Consider the following 17,529-nt stretch of genomic DNA (forward strand, 5'->3'; position numbering starts at 1 on the left):
TCAATTAGTGGTTGTTTTATAAGATTTCACAATTAAACTCTCTCTAAATTATAATTTTCTTAATCTTTCAAAACAACTAATGATAATTAACCAATAATAAAAACAAACCCCGCGTAATTATAGAACTCTGCTGAAAATAAACCAGACAGATAAATGGAAACATTGTCTGTTTTATGTTTCATTGGAAGCTGAAAATAGCAACTTCAACAAAATCAATTTTTTAAAAAGAAAATCTCCAAGATAGTTTCACATAGCAGTAAAAAAATGAACAAGCTTAAAATATTTTAGCTACTTTAAGTGCTAAATACAGAGAAGATGCCTGAGGTAGATACACCTCTAGGGAATGAAATCACTTTTAAAATGAAGCTCAGACCTTACCTCATGCAGTTTTAATACAAGTCTTTGACAATTCAAGACTTTATAGACACTCAGGAAGTGTGCTCTTCTATGTTTCTTAGGAAATTCTGGCATCATCATAGATACTGATTGTAGGGCTATGGTAAATATGAAGTTTTGCCTTTAATTAATGTTCATCTTACATTTCTGCTAACACTGCAACTAAATATGTACAAATAATTCTATGAGAAAAATTATGCTTCTTAGTGAAGGAGATGGTATATTGTTTGGATACTATAACTATTATATGCATCTATGTTGTGAACTCTATTCCCTTTTATAGAATCTAGTTTCTTAGGGAGCAATGAAAACTGTGTTTATCTTGTCAGTAACTCCCTAACTAGCCTGGTAAATGAATCAGTGCATTACTAACTAGCCTTGGCTGAATGTTGTATATTAAATTGGAAGACACTGTTGAGCCTTTACTTTTCTTTATATACAGGATAATTGCCTAGTAGCTTATGCATTTGTAGGTTTTAGAATTCCACCAGGAATAATACAAAGGCAGTTGACTAAGAATAAGGTCTGTGCAAATACTACCATGTACTAATACATTTTTGAGCACTTTTTCTATCAGAGATATTTACTAGTTAGGAAATAAAGTAACGACAATACAGATATTAAATAATTTTAATCTATTCACAAATTTTAATGAATGAATGAAATTACATACATCATATAATTTATCTTATTATGACAGTATATCACAACTTAAATATACATATATTCATAACCAAGTTATATATTGTATTACAGGCAACAGAGTACTCAGAAAATCTGTGTAATATCCATGAAGATAATGTGTTTCTACACAGGAAATAATCTGTGTTAAAATCAATATCACAATGCTATACTTCAACTGGTGTTTACATGAAATTATCTTAGCTTTTAGCTTTCATTTGAGACATATATTACTTATGAACTAATAATAGTGTTTTTAAATACCTTTTACCTTAAACTTGATGGTTGTCATTTAAATTTTTGTTGTAGATATAGTTTATCATTGTTTCATATAACATGAAAGCTGGAAAACCACAAAACTGAGCAATCTGATTGCATTTTTTTTTTTTTTTTGGTTTTTCGAGACAGGGTTTCTCTGTGTAGCTTTGCGCCTTTCCTGGAACTCACTTTGGAGACCAGGCTGGCCTCGAACTCACAGAGATCTGCCTGCCTCTGCCTCCCTAGTGCTGGGATTAAAGGCGTGCACCACCACTGCCCGGCATGATTGCATTTTTTAAATGTTTTTATTATTAAGAAATTTTCTATTCACTTTACATACCAACCACAGGTTCCTCCTCCTTCCCTCTTCCTAGTCCCCAGCCTTCTCCTCCAACCCTTCCTCCCATGTCCACATTTTCCATGTCAAGATCTCCCATGGAGAGTCAGCAGAGGTTGGCACACTCAGCTGAGGCAGGTTCAAGCCCTTTCCCCCTGCACCAAGGCTGTATAACATCCTAGGTACTTGGCTCCAAAAAGCCTGCCCATGCACCAGGGATGGATCTTGATCACCCTGCCTGGGGGTCCCCCAAACAGCTCAAGCTAAACAACTGTCTCCCATATCCAGAGGGCCTACTCTAGTCCCATGGGGGCTCCACAGCGATTATTCCTCAGTTCATTGGTTTCAACTATTGTGGCTGGTCATCTCTGAACATTTTCCCACCATGATCCATATGTCTCCTGCCCACAGAATCACTACTCTCTCATCAGTTGGATTCCCGGAACTCAGCCTTGCTCCCAGCAGTGGATCTCTGCATCTGCTTCCATCAGTCACTGCATGAAGGCTCTATGATGACAGTTAGGGTATTCACTAGTCTGGTCACCAGAGTAGGCCAATCCAGGCACCCTCTTTACCGTTGCCAGTAGTCCAACGTGGAGGCTTCGTTATGGATTTCTGTGAACTTCCCCAGCACCCTGCCTCTTCCTATTCCCATGATGTCTTCATTTATCATGGTACCTCTTTCCTTGCTCTCCCATTCTGTCCCTGTTCCAGCTCGACTCTCCCATTTCCTTATGTTCTCATCCCCCATTTTTTGCCCTCCATTACCCCCTCCCCACTCCCAGTTTGCTCATGTAGATTTCATCTATTTCTCCTTCTCTGAGCTATCTATGTGTACCTCTTAGGGTCCTCCTTGTTAGCTAGCTTCTGTGGAGCTCTGGGTTGTAGTCTGGTTATCCTTTGCCTTTCATATAGTATTCACTTATGAGAGAGTACATACCATGTTTGACCTTCTGAGTCTGGGTTACCTCACTCAGGTTGATATTTTCTAGTTCCATCCATTTGCCTGCAAATTTCATGACATCATTTTTTTTCTCTGCTGAGTAGTACTCCATTGTGCATACGTGCCACATTTTCTTTATCCATTCTTTGGTTGAGGAGCATCTAGGTTGTTTCCAGGTTCTGGCTATTAAGAATAATGCTGCTATGAACATAGTTGAGCATGTGTCCTTGTGATAAGATTGAGCATTCCTTGGTATATGCCAAAGAGTCGTGTAGCTGGATCCTGAGGTAGATTGATTCCCAATTTTCTAAGAAACCGCCAAACTGATTTCCAGAGTTGCTGTACAACTTTGCATTCCCACCAACAGTGGAGCAGTGTTCCCCTTGCTCTACATCTTCTCCAACATAAGCTGTGTTCAATGTTTTTGATCTTAGCCATTCTGACAGGTGTAAGATGGTCTCACACCATTTTGATTTGCATTTCCCTGATGACTAAGGATGCTGAGCAATTCCTTAAAAGTCTTTCAGCCATTTGAGATTCTTCTGATGAGAATTTTCTGTTAAGCTCTGTAGCCCATTTTGTAATTGGATTGTTTGCTATGTTGATATCTAGCTTTTTCAGTTCTTTGCATATTTTGGAGATCAGCCCTCTGTCAGATGTGGGGTTGGTGAAGTTATTTTCCCATTCTCTAGGCTGTCATTTTGTCTTATTGACTGTGTCCTTTGCTCTACAAAAGCTTCTCAGTTTCAGGAGGTCTCATTTATTAATTGTTGCTCTCAATGTCTGTGCTACTGGTGTTATATTTAGGAAGTGTTCTCCTGTGCCAATGTGTTCAAGACTACTTCCTACTTTCTCTTCTATCAAGTAATAAAGCAACCTCTGGAGGCATCTGATTGCATTTTTAAACAGTGATTATTTTTTCTAGAAAATAAGAAACATCATTTGTATTCTTTTGTTCATTTTCATAATCACTTTATTGCTTTTATTGCAAATATCTACAAACTTAAATAGACAATGCAACACCCTCAGCCAGATTTTTCTCATTTAACAATTTAACATGTTAAGATGATCTGTAATTTGAAGTGATATCAAAGACAATTGCATTCATCTTGGCAATAAACAAACAGAAAACATATTTATGTAAACAATTAAAAATGAAAGTCGTGTTTCAGTATTTTCAGAAAGCAGATGTATCTGTCACATTACTTTTTTTATTGTCATAGAATGAGAAAATTTCAAGGCAAGATTGGAGTTTAAAATAAACCAAAAGGATTAAGTGTGACTAAGATGTATTCTAAATCATTCATGGTTCCTAGTGAGAAGTTGGTAATTTGTTAATGCCTATAATAATTTACTCATAGGCCATATTAAGAAAATTTTGATTTTTTTTTTAGGTTTTTTAGATCTGCATTGAAAATGCTGTTATTTAATTTTACTCTACACTAGTACTTTATAAAATACTTCAATTTAAAAATCATCATATCAGATTCATTTAACCCAGTTTTCTCATTTTTTTTCTTTTTGCCAAGCAACTGCTGTGTCATTATTCCATGACTGAAAATTCCCTCTTTTGTTTCTTCTCTCATGCATTCCATCCGACCTGCAGTTATCCCTGCACTCCTTCCAATCGCTCCCATACACACCCCTCCCTTCTCTCCCAAAGTCACTCCTCCTCCATTTCCCTTCAGAAAAGAACAGGCCTCCCAGTGATACTGACCAAATATGCCATATCAAGTCATAACAAGACTAGGCACATACCCTCATATCAAGGCTGGATGAGGCAAGCTAGTATGAGGAAAATGGTCCCCAAAGCACTCAACAGTCAAAGACAGCCCCTGTTCCCATTGATAGGAGTCCCACAAGAAGACCAAGATACACAACTGTAACATATATGTAGAGGTCCTATTGTAGAACCATACTGTCTCTGTGGTTGCTTCTTCAGTCTCTGTGAACCTCTATGAACTCTGCTTAGTTAATTTTTAGGGGCCTTTTCCTCCTGGTGTCCTTGACTCCTACAATCCTTCTTCCCTTTCTTCCGGGGGTTCCTTGAGCTCCACCTGTAGATGTAACCAATTGTCTTATTAAAATAAGAAACACAGAGCCAATGTAAAAGAGAAAGCCGAGAGGTCAGAGCTCAGAGATAAAATCTTACCTCCTGCAGTGCTCCTAACTTCCCTGAGAGAAACCTATTTCCTGTCTGTTCGTCTATTTATAGTATTTTGTTCTGCCTTCTCATTGGTTGTAAACCCAAACACGTAACTGCCTCATCACTGTCTGAATGTACAGTCCCTAGGTCTTAAAGGCATATGTCTCCAATGCTGGCTGTATCCCTGAACACACAGAGATCTATGGGATTAAAGGCGTGTGCCACCACTGCCACACTCTTGCTATGGCTCTAATAGCTCTGACCCCCGGGCAACTTTATTTATTAACATACAATCAAAATCACATTTCAGTACAATTAGATTACCACCACATCCACCTAATGTTTGGCTGTAGGTCTCTTCATCCTTTTCCACCAGTTGCTAGGTAAAGCCTCTCTGATGACGATTGGGCTAGACTCTGATCTATGAGTATAGCAGAATATAATTAGGAATCATTTCATTAACTTCTTTTTTTTTATTTTGGCCAGTTGTGTTTGATTCTATCCTGGGTCTCTGGGCTATCTAGACTCTGGGTCCTGGCCATCTGCCATCCAAACGGCATAGAGCAGCATAGAGCATGGACTGTCCACAGCAGGGGCCTCATGTTGGACAAGTCATTAGTTAGCCACTCTAAATTTTACTCTGAAGGATTTGTTTACTATGCTATATAATACTTTAGATTTTAATAGATAATAATTTTCATGTATCCTTTAAGAAGTTCTTAATGCATGTAATGAATTTGATCATGTCTCCTGCATATCCCCCCCTTCAACTCTCTTCATAAGTTGCCAACATGTTCCTGTACTAGTTTTATGTCTTTAATTATTTACTTATGTTCAATTGATGCTGTTGAGCATGTGCATGGGTGTGGGGCCATTTACTGCATCATGCCTACCATATTGGTGGAAACACTCAAGAAAGAATTATTCTCCCTTTCCCAGCAACTACTCAAAGCTAATTATTCCTCAGTAACTTATGGGGCTTTTAGAGTTTCTCCTCCATAATAGAAAATAATAGGACAGTGATTATATAAATGTTGTTTGCTTCTACATGAGTTTATAATTTAAATGTTTGTTTCAAATAATACAAAAATTTGTGTGTGAAAATAAGTTACATTTCAATGTAGTATATTATATATACTTAGTAGCATATAATCATGTAATCAATATCAAAGAATAGTCATGACACATAAATTAGAGTCAATTTTATTACTAGTGCATGATATTTAAATACTTGGGCAGAAATAATTAAAAAGGTAATTATTTAAAATTAAATTCCAAGATAGTGGAGACCAGATAAACTTCATATACTATTGGAAGCAATGTAAATTACAGCAACTGTGTGGAACAATCAGGAAATTCCTCAAACAATTAAACAGCATTATTATATGGCTAACATTTGTACTTCAAATTATACATATATTTGAAAAACATATTGTATTAATTAAATTGTTGTTGCTGTAATAAAACACCATGACTAACATAAATTACAGAAGAAAGAGTTTATTTTGGTTTATGAGTTCAGGGATGGAAGAGTCCATCATGGTAGGGTAGCATGCTGATAAGTAACATGCATGGCAGCATGAACAGAAAGCTGTGAGATCACATCTTCAACTGCAAAAATGGAGACGAATGAGTGAAGTAGAAGTGGGTCAAGTCTATGAACTCTCAAAGCTTGTTCCCAGTGATTTATTTCATCTAGCAAGACTATATCATCTTTACAAACTGTAATCCCACCAGAGAACTAAGTATTCAAATACCTGAGCACATGAGGGCATTTCTTATTCATACCATCACTCATATGCACACAGAGCATGTTTATCTCTATATGTTTAAACAATTATATTATTCCTAACAACCATATGTACAGATGAACTAAATCTGATTCAATGAACAAATGTTTTGATGAAACACAATGAATTTTTACAATAGAATATTATTAGATGCAAAAAGTAAATACATTTATTAAAATGTATACTTATAACTGAAACTTTAAATCATTATACTAAATTAAAGAATTGAGTTAAACTATTAAATAGAAAATGATTTAATTAATATGCCATGCCCAACAATTTGAAATTTATTTTATTTATTTTTATTTTTATTTACTTATTATTTTTTTTCAAGACAGGGTTTCTCTGTGTAGTTTTGGTGCTTGTCCTGGATCTTGCTTTGTAGTCCAGTCTGGCCTCAAACTCAGAGATCTGCCTGGCTCTGCCTCCTGAGTGCTGGGATTAAAGGCTTATACCACCATGCCTGGCCCAAACTTTGAAATTTATGAAGATAAAAAGTTAAATAGTGGATATTTAAAGCAGCGGAAGAAATTATAGTAAAAGAAAGTGGGGAAAATACCTTTACATCACCACTGACAATTTGATCCATCAAAGTAAAGTAGATTTTTAAAGTTCTAGTAGTGTTGCTTCATAGTAATAGAGGAGAAGATAAATTATATGAGGATTCATTTATAGTGATGAGAATAATCTAAAATTGACTTTTGCTCAAACTAATATGAGTGCATGTACTACAGACTTTTAAGTAACTGCTTGAGTAAATTATATAGTGTATGACTTTTACATAAATCATTTCTCATAATACATGGTTAGTAGGTAGAATGCATGTAATTCTTAAATGCGGTGGTTACTTTTTGAGGAACTAAAGTTACCAATTTAGTTCATTTTATTATCTGTAGCATGGTTTAATGCATTCCTATTTTAGATTTCTCTGAGACAGGTAATAGGCTATTGTATGAAAAATGTAGACTATTTTTTTCTTTCTCATAGTATTGAATGCACTCCTCTCTGTATTTACACTTCCTGTATCCATCCTTCTGTGATTGTTGGCTTTCTAACAGGTTCTCTGAGGCACTTTTGCAGTATTGTACAATGGACAGGGAACCAAGACAAAAGTAGAGAAAAGGGGACTTTGGAGATTATAATTACTTAGAAATACAGACATTTAGTAAATTTGTTATATAGTATCTATATCCTTTAAAATTTAGAATAAATTTGTAAAAATGAATATTTTAAAATTTTCTTGAGTCTTAAAGTGTTAATTAACATGCCTTTTGAGGGACATTACAAAGAACAATATCTTAAATAAATTGAACCCTGAGTCCATCGTGATATCTTTAACAATTAGTTGAACTGAATTAAATTAACATGCCTCTTTTAAAAACCACCAAATTTATTGATTTAACATTTAGAAACAGTGTCATGATGACATATAAATATTCTGTATGTTGGTTTTTAATTAAACAATTTCCAATGAACTTAGTTTATCCTGTTATAAATAAGAAATGGGTTCAAATATAATCTAAATACCTGGTTATTCAAAATTTGATGAGATGTGTGTGATGTCAAATGAGAATATCTAATGGAAAGAGAATTTTTTTGGCTAATTTCTATGTAGGCTAACTGAAGTTTTTAAAACCAATCAGTCTTTTATATGGTTGTTCATGTTGTTGCATGAAATTTATAGTGCCCTTATATTTGCTTGCTCATACTGTCACTGAGAGCAAAGCAAAACTGTATACTATTGCATTGGGAATATTGACATACTTTTGTAAAAAAAAAATAAAATGTATATGCAGTAATTAAATGTAAGCTGACTAAGCTGACTTTTGTCTTTGTTTTTTTTTTTTTTTTTTTTTTTTTTTTTTTTTTTTTTTTTTTTTTTGTTTTTTTGTTTTCCTTTCCTTGCTTCCATTTTATCGCAAATCAGCGGAGATCTGAAGGAAGAAAGCCAGGAAAGGTATGATTGCAGTTTTTAAAAATTGTATTAAGATATGTTGAATTTTTTCTTTAAATTGCTTAACCTCAGCTTTTGCTCTGTAGAGTTAAAACTGTAAGTATTTAATATGACATATATTGTGATTCTGCCTTAGAAGAGCTCCATATTGAGCTGTCTCAATATTCTGCATTACTTATATAGTTCTAGATTTAATTTCCAGGTCTTATTTTGTTTTTCAAGACTTTATTTTCTCACTGTTCCAAATATAATGTACTGTTGATAACATTAGTTTGTGAATGTCTTGCTAATATAGGTTTTTTTTTTTTTTTTTTTTTTTTTTTTGGTTTTTCGAGACAGGGTTTCTCTGTGTAGCTTTGTGCCTTTTCCTGGAACTCACTTGGTAGCCCAGGCTGGCCTCGAACTCACAGAGATCCGCCTGGCTCTGCCTCCCAAGTGCTGGGATTAAAGGCATGCGCCACCACCGCCCGGCCAAATATAGGTTTTTTATGATAAATTTTAGCAATCCTAAGGGAGTAATTCTGTGTCAATTATCATATTAGCAGAGATCACAGTAAATTAGTGACTATGAATCAGGAACCTCTCTCTAGTAGCATCAAATAGAAGAAAATTAAAATTAACCTACTTATGGATAAACAACAAAATATGACTCTTTGAGAAACTAATCTGTAGAATATCATCTTTTAATGTGAAAAGTTTTAATTCTGAGATAGATATAAAAGTTAAATCTTCTAAATAATGTTAGCTTTCCAGAATTCATAAAATAAAATGAAAAACTAATTTACACATCCTACTAAATTTTAAATCCCTCTCTAGTTAAATAGTATGACCACTAATATTAAATAAATTTTCTGTTAGATGACAAATTTCTTAGCATTATACCTTGGGTTTCTTATCATGTTTTCTGATTGAATGAATAATATTAACATTAAACTGCTTATAAATGATATTTCATTAAGCCATTAACAACTATTAATTCAAGGCACCAGCATATGGCTATTTCTACTAATAAATTGAATGTATATAATCTTCACAATGATCTATTACATTGTAGTTTCATGGGTCAAATTTGACATTTGATGAGCAACTTGCCAAAAGATTCTTATGCTTTGCCATAAAGTCATCCGCTACATCAGATGCCCTTACATATTTTTATCAAGTGTAAGAACTTTCCGAAAATAGAATTTTACTAGAATGTCAATGTGAATTATCATTAATGTTTAAAGGAAAAAGTAGAATAACAGCAACAGAGTTATAAACCAATATACTTTCCCGAGAGATGTCAAATGTCTTTAGGAACTGTCTTTAAGATCATGGAGTGTGTTGGTAGTGGATATTTTTTTGTTTGCAAGATATTTAAAATGAATTTTAAAAAATTTTTAATTAATAAAAATTAGAAATATTTCTGTTCACTATTCAGCCAGAAATATATAATTCAAACTGTTTCACTTGTCTATATGGTTAGCATACACCATAATAGTGAGATATGTCCTCTGATGTCCTTTGTTTTAGGTCCATTGCATTTATGTGTGCATTTTGAAGGGTATTTTGGATGTTAAATTTGAAAAGCTATAAACCTTAAATATATTAAGTGTCAGAATATTCATTAACTTTGAATTTATTGCAAATGCTTCCATAAAAGATTAATTAATCCCTTGCACCCCTGAACTTCACCTATTTAGATTTTTAATGAATTCTGAACTATATCATTTATGTTCAATTTAATTCAGATACCGCATTCATAAAAATTAAGAACAATCCATTATCTTAGCTAAGAATATAGTGCTTCCACGAATGCTTTATTGTCTTCTAGGTTCTAAAACATGAAAGGAAAAAAGAATTTTTCAATGACTTTAAATTTAAATTTAAGTGGATTAAGAGACCTCACTAAATGGGACTTACTTTTATATGTCAAATAGAGGTTTAAGTTAAAGATAGACAGTCTTTGTGTCAATTCCTAAATATGATATTTCACAGATAATCTAGTGACATTCAATCAGCATAATAGAAGCAAATGCCACACTCCACAGTTCATTCATTCTTTAGCTAGTTGATATTTGAGCAGCTAATAACTAATTAATAGAAAAATGCATTTCAAATCACAGCCACTCTCAATGAATAAGTAGGAATACCACTTATTTTCAACTAAATGAAAGAAATATAATTTCTTGTAACCTGTTTGGTCATAAATTTAAAACCTTTCTTTGCATAAGCACTCACTGGTTGTTAGATTTAAACTGTTGTTTTATTTCCTTAGTCATCATTAACATGGAATTTTTCAACATAGAGATTTTTAAGATCCCTCCCCTCTTTGGAAAAGCCTGTGTCTAAACTGCCCTGAGGCTTTGCACAAATGGCCTGACTTGTTAGAGTTTATGTTCACCAAAGTGCTAAACTGAAGATGGCAGAAACAGAACTGACTGAAATTCTCAAAGGGATATGTTTCTGATTTCTTTAGCCTGAGGTGAATTTACAAAGTGGTGCCTTTCTGACTAACTTCCTGGATAACAGAGAGCACTTATAGTCAGAGTACAAGTGAAAGGCCTTCTTCTTCATCTGCCTATCTTCTTTCTCTTTCCTGTCATTTGTGTACTCATTTGCTCCCAGGTTGAGTGAAGACAAAGGGGCTGAGTGACAGCAATGTTATGTATTTATCTCTTCATTGTGCTGGTGTCTCCAAGGTACTTTCTTTTCAGCTCAGCAAGCTAGGCATATTTGGAAGATTTTTCTTCACTTCAGGTATTCACCTGAAAGTTTAATTTGGAGATTTGAATAAAGAATTGGACATTTATGTATTTTTACACATTTTCTCCCAAATGCAATCAATTCATATGCTATGCTTTTGGAAATATGTATCTATATACCTTGCTTTTACTGAAGGATTATTTTAATACATGACCATTTTATACTATTATTACCAAACAAATGCATGAGACTAAAGCTAAAGCAATTATGACTGCCTTTTTTCTATTTATTTTACTAGTTTTCATTATTAAAATTTTATTTTAGTTCTAGTGGTGTTGTGAGAAAATTAAATAACCCTAAAGGGTTCAATTTGGGATTTTTATTCTAGGAACCTGCTTATTCTCATGCTGCCTACATTTCTTAGAAAGAAACTATTGCAAACACACTCTGAAGCATTTTACAGGATTATAATAACTTCTTTTTCTATGGACTATATTTGTTTTTTATTAAATTTAACAGTAACTGAAAAATTGATCATGGGTCTAAAGAGCAGTCAATTAGGAGAAAGCTTCAATCCTCTGGAATTAGCTTTTCATACCCATCTTGTACTTCTTCAAAACATGCTTGAACATGATGTTGAGTGTCACAACTATCAATGTAGTCATCACTATAGGTAAATGTTTTGTGTCATATTGTTACTTGCTGACTTCTTGATAATTTATATAATATATAAATTATAATATATATATATATATATATATAATATATATATATATATATGTATGTATCCATGTGTGCTTTCTGGGTTTGATTTTAACATAATTAAACTGTACCATGGTTTTGGACAGAGTACTCACATTTTATTTTATTATCTTTGTTATTTTTATTGCACTATACCACATGGTTAACTTGAGCTTTCCTCTCATTTGATTCTCTAAAATCTCTATTCTTCTCCATTTGGCCTATTTTACAAACATCCTTCTGTCTGATATTTTCATGTTATTTCATCGTTGTTTTTATTCACTATCAGTTTCCATGTGTAGAGTACCTTTCCTTCTGATACTCTTGACAGATTATGCATGAAGGAACATAACTATGAAACTGTAGCAAAGATGTAACTCAATGCATTGTAATAGTATCAAGCTTGAGTTGGACTCTAGGTATTGTTCACAAACCATGATGCTCTATTTTTATTAACTTTCTATCACAAACCTTAAAGAGCTGTCCAAACATTTATAACACTTTTATATTTATTTTACAATTACCTCCCACTAAACACCTTTGTAACCACAGTGTGCTTCTGAGTGCCTTATTACTATATCATTTATTTCCTCTTAACTTTTGAAATACTTAACAGTTTTGTAGCACAAATTCTAATTTGTCTTAATGGAAACCGGGAGCCAGATATTGGGGTAAATGCTGAAAGATCAGAAAGAAAAAGGAGTAAGCCACAGGAACCTTTCACCTCACCAACTCCTCAGCCCAAAGGACTGAGTTCCTGTCTCCTCCTGTCTTTCTCTGCCCAGCCATATCACATCCTCTTTCCACCTCCCTACTGCTGAGATTAAAGGCATGTGTGCCTCCCAAGTGCTGGGAGCAAATGCATGAGATTCCAAGTGCTGGGATTAAATGTGTGTGCCACCAGTGCCTGGCCTCTATGGCCAACTTGTGGCTGGCTTTGCCCTCTGATCATCAGGCAAGCTTTATTTGTTAGAGCATACACAAAATATCACCACACAGTTTGTTTCTTTCTGGCTACCACAGCCCTTTTTTGTCAAAGCTTTTGAGAATGCTATTTGACAAGAAAAATACATTTAAAGTAAAAAGTCGTTCTATGCCTATTATGTTATCTACACTGACATCACCACGTGGTTCCTACTAATTCCGTATTTTTTTCTTCCAAATTAAAACACAAAATTTTTAGTATAACTTATGGTTCTATTTGACTTGATTAATGCAAGTCAGCTGTTAACCCTTGTAAAACTTTCTTCCACAAAGTTCTCTGCAATCTCTCCATGTATGAAGGTGTAATGATATACCTGAACTGTGACTTCATGCTGATGAAGTAGCATTTTTTCTTGTAACTTCTCATCTTTTAGCACAATGTCTTCTTCACTTTTACCTAATACTTAGCACACTTGTTCAAATTGATTTCCAAATTTTCTTGAGCATTTAACTGAAGTTCCTTAATTCAAAAGAACTTGACATCTAATTGTCCAGAATAAAATATACCATTATTTATCAATACATACAATTTTTAATAAAGATATTTTAAAATGTTCCTTTCTAAGTCATAACTCAGTTTTTTTAACATAGAGAAATAATTGTTGCTGATAACAAACTAGTTTTTAGCCCTAAGTTCAAATGATTATTATGGTGTCTCTAAGGTATTCCAAAAAAAAGTCAATGTTGACTATTATTTTAAAAAAATGACTTTGATACTATAAATATTATTCTCAAGTATTTTTCTGTAAAGTCCTGATTGAAGTGTTCAATTTGGATTATTTCATTTCAAAAAGCTATTCTTTGATCTTTGACAAAAAAAAATGTGAGGACTAAATTAACACGTCCCATCTTTTTTCTTTTTCCTTACTGAAAACTCTAAATCTCACATCAAAATTTTCTAATCCCTCACCCAGTCCATCGTCTCACTTTGGAACATCAAAATCTGTCATTATATCTCTAAGAAACAGATGTTTTCACTCTGTGTGTGGCATAGTATTGAGGGCATTCTGAAATAAAATCATCCATATTCATTTCAGCTCTATTCCTGTTCTGAAAGTACAAGAAACAATAGACATAAAACCTTAAGTAAAATAAGTCGATATTTTAAAATGCTTGAATCTATATTTTATTCAATGCATTAGGAAAGAAAAAAGCATTTGTAGGTTTATTTGTATAGCACTTTAATATTTGTTAAATGCATTATTCCCAGGTCTTTAGCCGTACAATAGTGTTAGGCATAGTTACAGACTCAGTCTTTTGCATATGGAATCATTCTATTGTCACAGATTGGGGAATTTTGCATTTCTTTTATTATTTTTTTTCTAGCAAATGTTAGTAGTAATTGTTGCGGTTTAGATAATGACTTCTAAATCTGAGTCAGAATATAGTTTAACAGCTTTGGCAATGGATATGATGAACAACTGTTACATGGAAATTGATACTCTAAACTATAGCACTCTAATTAGAATTGCTATCCTTAATATCAACGAATAATTTCTCAGATTTTCATTACAGAAATACTATCATGAAAGGGCTTGCTGCCAAGAGAATATAGAAACAAATACTATATAGCACTGTGCTTTTCCAAAAAGGGAAATATATATTGCACAGTCAAATGGTGAGGAGAGCAAAGGCTAACAATAAATTAAGATATGCCTCTTTAATTATTAAGTAGGTAGAGAGGAATTTGTAGGAAGAGAGTGGGAAAAAGTTCCTTGTAGATTAGATAGCTAGGAATCTTAGAATTCTTTTGCAAGACATAAAACTCATCCTCAAACTACTTTACAGTTTTCATGTTTAATTATGGGAGGGTAATGGGGGGATCATATTCTATGGATATTACCTTGATCTTGTGATATTAAAAAACACTAACAAATGACAGTGGCCTCTTCTGCTGCACGTACTCTGGAAAAAGGTTCAGGTTTAGAATCCAGAAGGGGTGACAAAGGCAGATTGTTAGTCAGAGGTAAGTTATTTATTACAAGCATTACAAGCACCCTATATCGACAGACTGTAATTGTTTTCTGTTTGTTTGTTTGCTTTCTTGTTTACTATTTGCATCTTGGGATCCCTCTACCCAGCTCCCAAATAAGTACACAGAGAGAAGACTTATTTTTACTTATGAATGCCCAGCATTAGCTTGGCTTATTTCTAGCCAGCTTTTCTTTACTTAAATTATCCCATCTACCTTTTGCCTCTGGGCTTTTACCTTTCTGTATTCTATATTCCTTTCTTTCCTTCTTGCTCTGTGGCTGGCTGTGTGGCTAGGTGGCTGTGTGGCAGGCTGTGTGGCTGGTGGCTGGCCCCTGTGTGTCCTTCTCTCCTGCTTTTCTCACCCCTCCCTTCTTTCTCTTTCTCCTTTTTATTCTCTCTGCCTGACAGACCCACCTATCCCTCTCCTGCCTAGCTATTGACCATTCAGTTCTTTATTAGGCCAATTAGGTGTTTTAGGCAGGCACAGTAATATAGCTTTACAAAGTTAAACAAATGCAAAAGAAATAATGCAGCATATATTTAAACCAATAACAAATATTTCACAACATAAATGAATGTAACACATCTTAAACTAATTTTCCACAACAGCAGGTGTATATCATCATGGCATAGATTCTGAAGAAAGAACAGATTTTTATGGATCTTACAGTAGTGGTAGAGTGAACATTCCTTCATGTACATTTTACAATAATTTTGAGGTTCTGTGCCACCTAATAGAGAGGTAGTCCATAGCAAATACTTCGTATCAGGCTCTATGAATCCTAGGTAGCATAGGAATGGAGGGAGTTTATTAGCCTGGAGACTATGTAGAGAATCAAATATGAAGATGGGGAGAAGAAAAATCCAGAATAAGTTAATGGAAGAGTTTTACAAACTGGACTGCCCCGGTTTAACTAGAATGTCTTATACAAATCATGTTGATGTATATTTACCATTTTAGGAAAAGAAAAATATTTTTCTCTTCTACTTTCATGAATTTCTAGCTATAAATCCCAAAATATAAGGAAAGATTAATGATAAAAAAACAGAAGTTTAGAATCACATTTCCTGTTTGTTTATTTGATAATGCAGACAAATGAGTGATCATTCACATAAATGTCAAGTAGTTGGCTTTGAGTATAATTACTGGAAAAAAAAGAGAATGAAAGATGTGGAGCAAATGTGGTTGAGACTAGAATGTCAATAAAATTACCATAAAACAAATGTAGTTTCTGAAAGTTAAAACCCTGCCTGTTGACTGAGCCTTATGGATTTATCATCATCCTCTTTCTGGTTCTGTGAGGAGGACACCCTGAGATATGGGGATTTTATTACAGTTATACATTTCTCTCACAAAAGAGGAACTTTTTTTTTGAGCATTACCAGTATATGTTGTTTCTTAAAATAGTACCTCAAAATAAGCCTTATGCCAAGTAAGCCTATTTAAGGGTGGTATATATTTGAATTCTTACAGTATTATTTTGGCATGATCTATCCTGAAATACAACACCATCTCCATGGTATTCTGTGATGATGCCAATTGATCATTATCTCCGTTATAGTTCTGCAAGGGATTCTGGAGGTCTTGTCATCCTGTCAAGATTTGAGTAAAACAAAAGGATTCCTATATGATGATTACTTTTGATATGTTACAGCCTTATCATCAGCAGTAATTGTACTAATTTGGGGGTAATCATCTCATGGGGTGATTTGTACTGCAAGATTGCTTGCGAGTAGTTTCATTCCTTTGTCATGAAGAGTTATTGATCAGTTCTGAAGTTCCTGGAATCCAAGTGACTGTTTACTTTCAGCATAAGTAGGTTGGAACCTAGTCAGTGGATTAAGTTTGGAAACCTATGACAGTATTGAGTGAAAACTTTATCTTTTTCCATGCCAAAATATGTGAATGAAAAATGAAATGCATGTGAAAACCACATTAGTATAAGCATAGAAAATTATCTCCTAACATGTACTTTACGTTAGAAAATTAAGATATTTTCTTTTGAACTCTTATTTCTCCAATAGAGTTAACTGAAGTTTCTAGGTCTACTATTGAGGGGGTAATGATTTAAACTATCATTTCATGTACTTTTCCTTATCATATACTTGAGTTTAAAGTTGGAAAATGTGCTACTTAAATCACAGAGCTAAAGAATCATTTGAATTCATATTTCAATAGCATATCCATGTATACTTAGGTTTGGTTGATTCCCACCCCTAATTCATTCCTTATGTTTCTAAACCCCTCCTCATCTATCCCCTTCATCCCTCAGTTTCCCCCTTAAAAATCAGTGTTCACTGAACTCTATGCACAATAGCGAAAGAATAGAACCATCTGAGATGGCCATCAATTTATGATTGAATAGTAAATATATGGTATGTGTACACAATGATATTTTACTCAGATCTAAGGAAAACTGGAATCATGAAATTTGAAAAAAAAATGAAAATAGAAAACATTATACTGAGTTAGATAACACATACTAAGATATACAAATTTATATTTAATTTATATTATAATTTCTCAATTTTATATGTGTACATAACTGTGAGTAGAAGACAAGAAACTAGAAAGAGGTTCATGAGAGGGAATAAAGAGACTTTAAATAAGCAGGTTGGAAGGATAATAGAACATCTAAT

General features: G+C 33.8%; 1 protein-coding gene across 2 annotated transcripts in view; it reads left to right on the top strand.

The window, feature by feature from the left end:
• Pcdh11x (protocadherin 11 X-linked) overlaps nt 1-17,529 on the top strand; it is a 612,116-nt gene that overhangs the window by 314,502 nt on the left and 280,085 nt on the right. For both annotated transcript variants that reach the window (XM_028853678.2, XM_028853679.2), the window contains exon 5: nt 8,479-8,508. In XM_028853678.2, the coding sequence (XP_028709511.1) occupies nt 8,479-8,508 (30 nt within the window). The remainder of the gene's footprint in view (nt 1-8,478; nt 8,509-17,529) is intronic.

The sequence above is a fragment of the Peromyscus leucopus genome, chromosome X, assembly GCF_004664715.2.
Source record: "Peromyscus leucopus breed LL Stock chromosome X, UCI_PerLeu_2.1, whole genome shotgun sequence".
Classification (NCBI taxonomy): Eukaryota; Metazoa; Chordata; class Mammalia; order Rodentia; family Cricetidae; genus Peromyscus; species Peromyscus leucopus.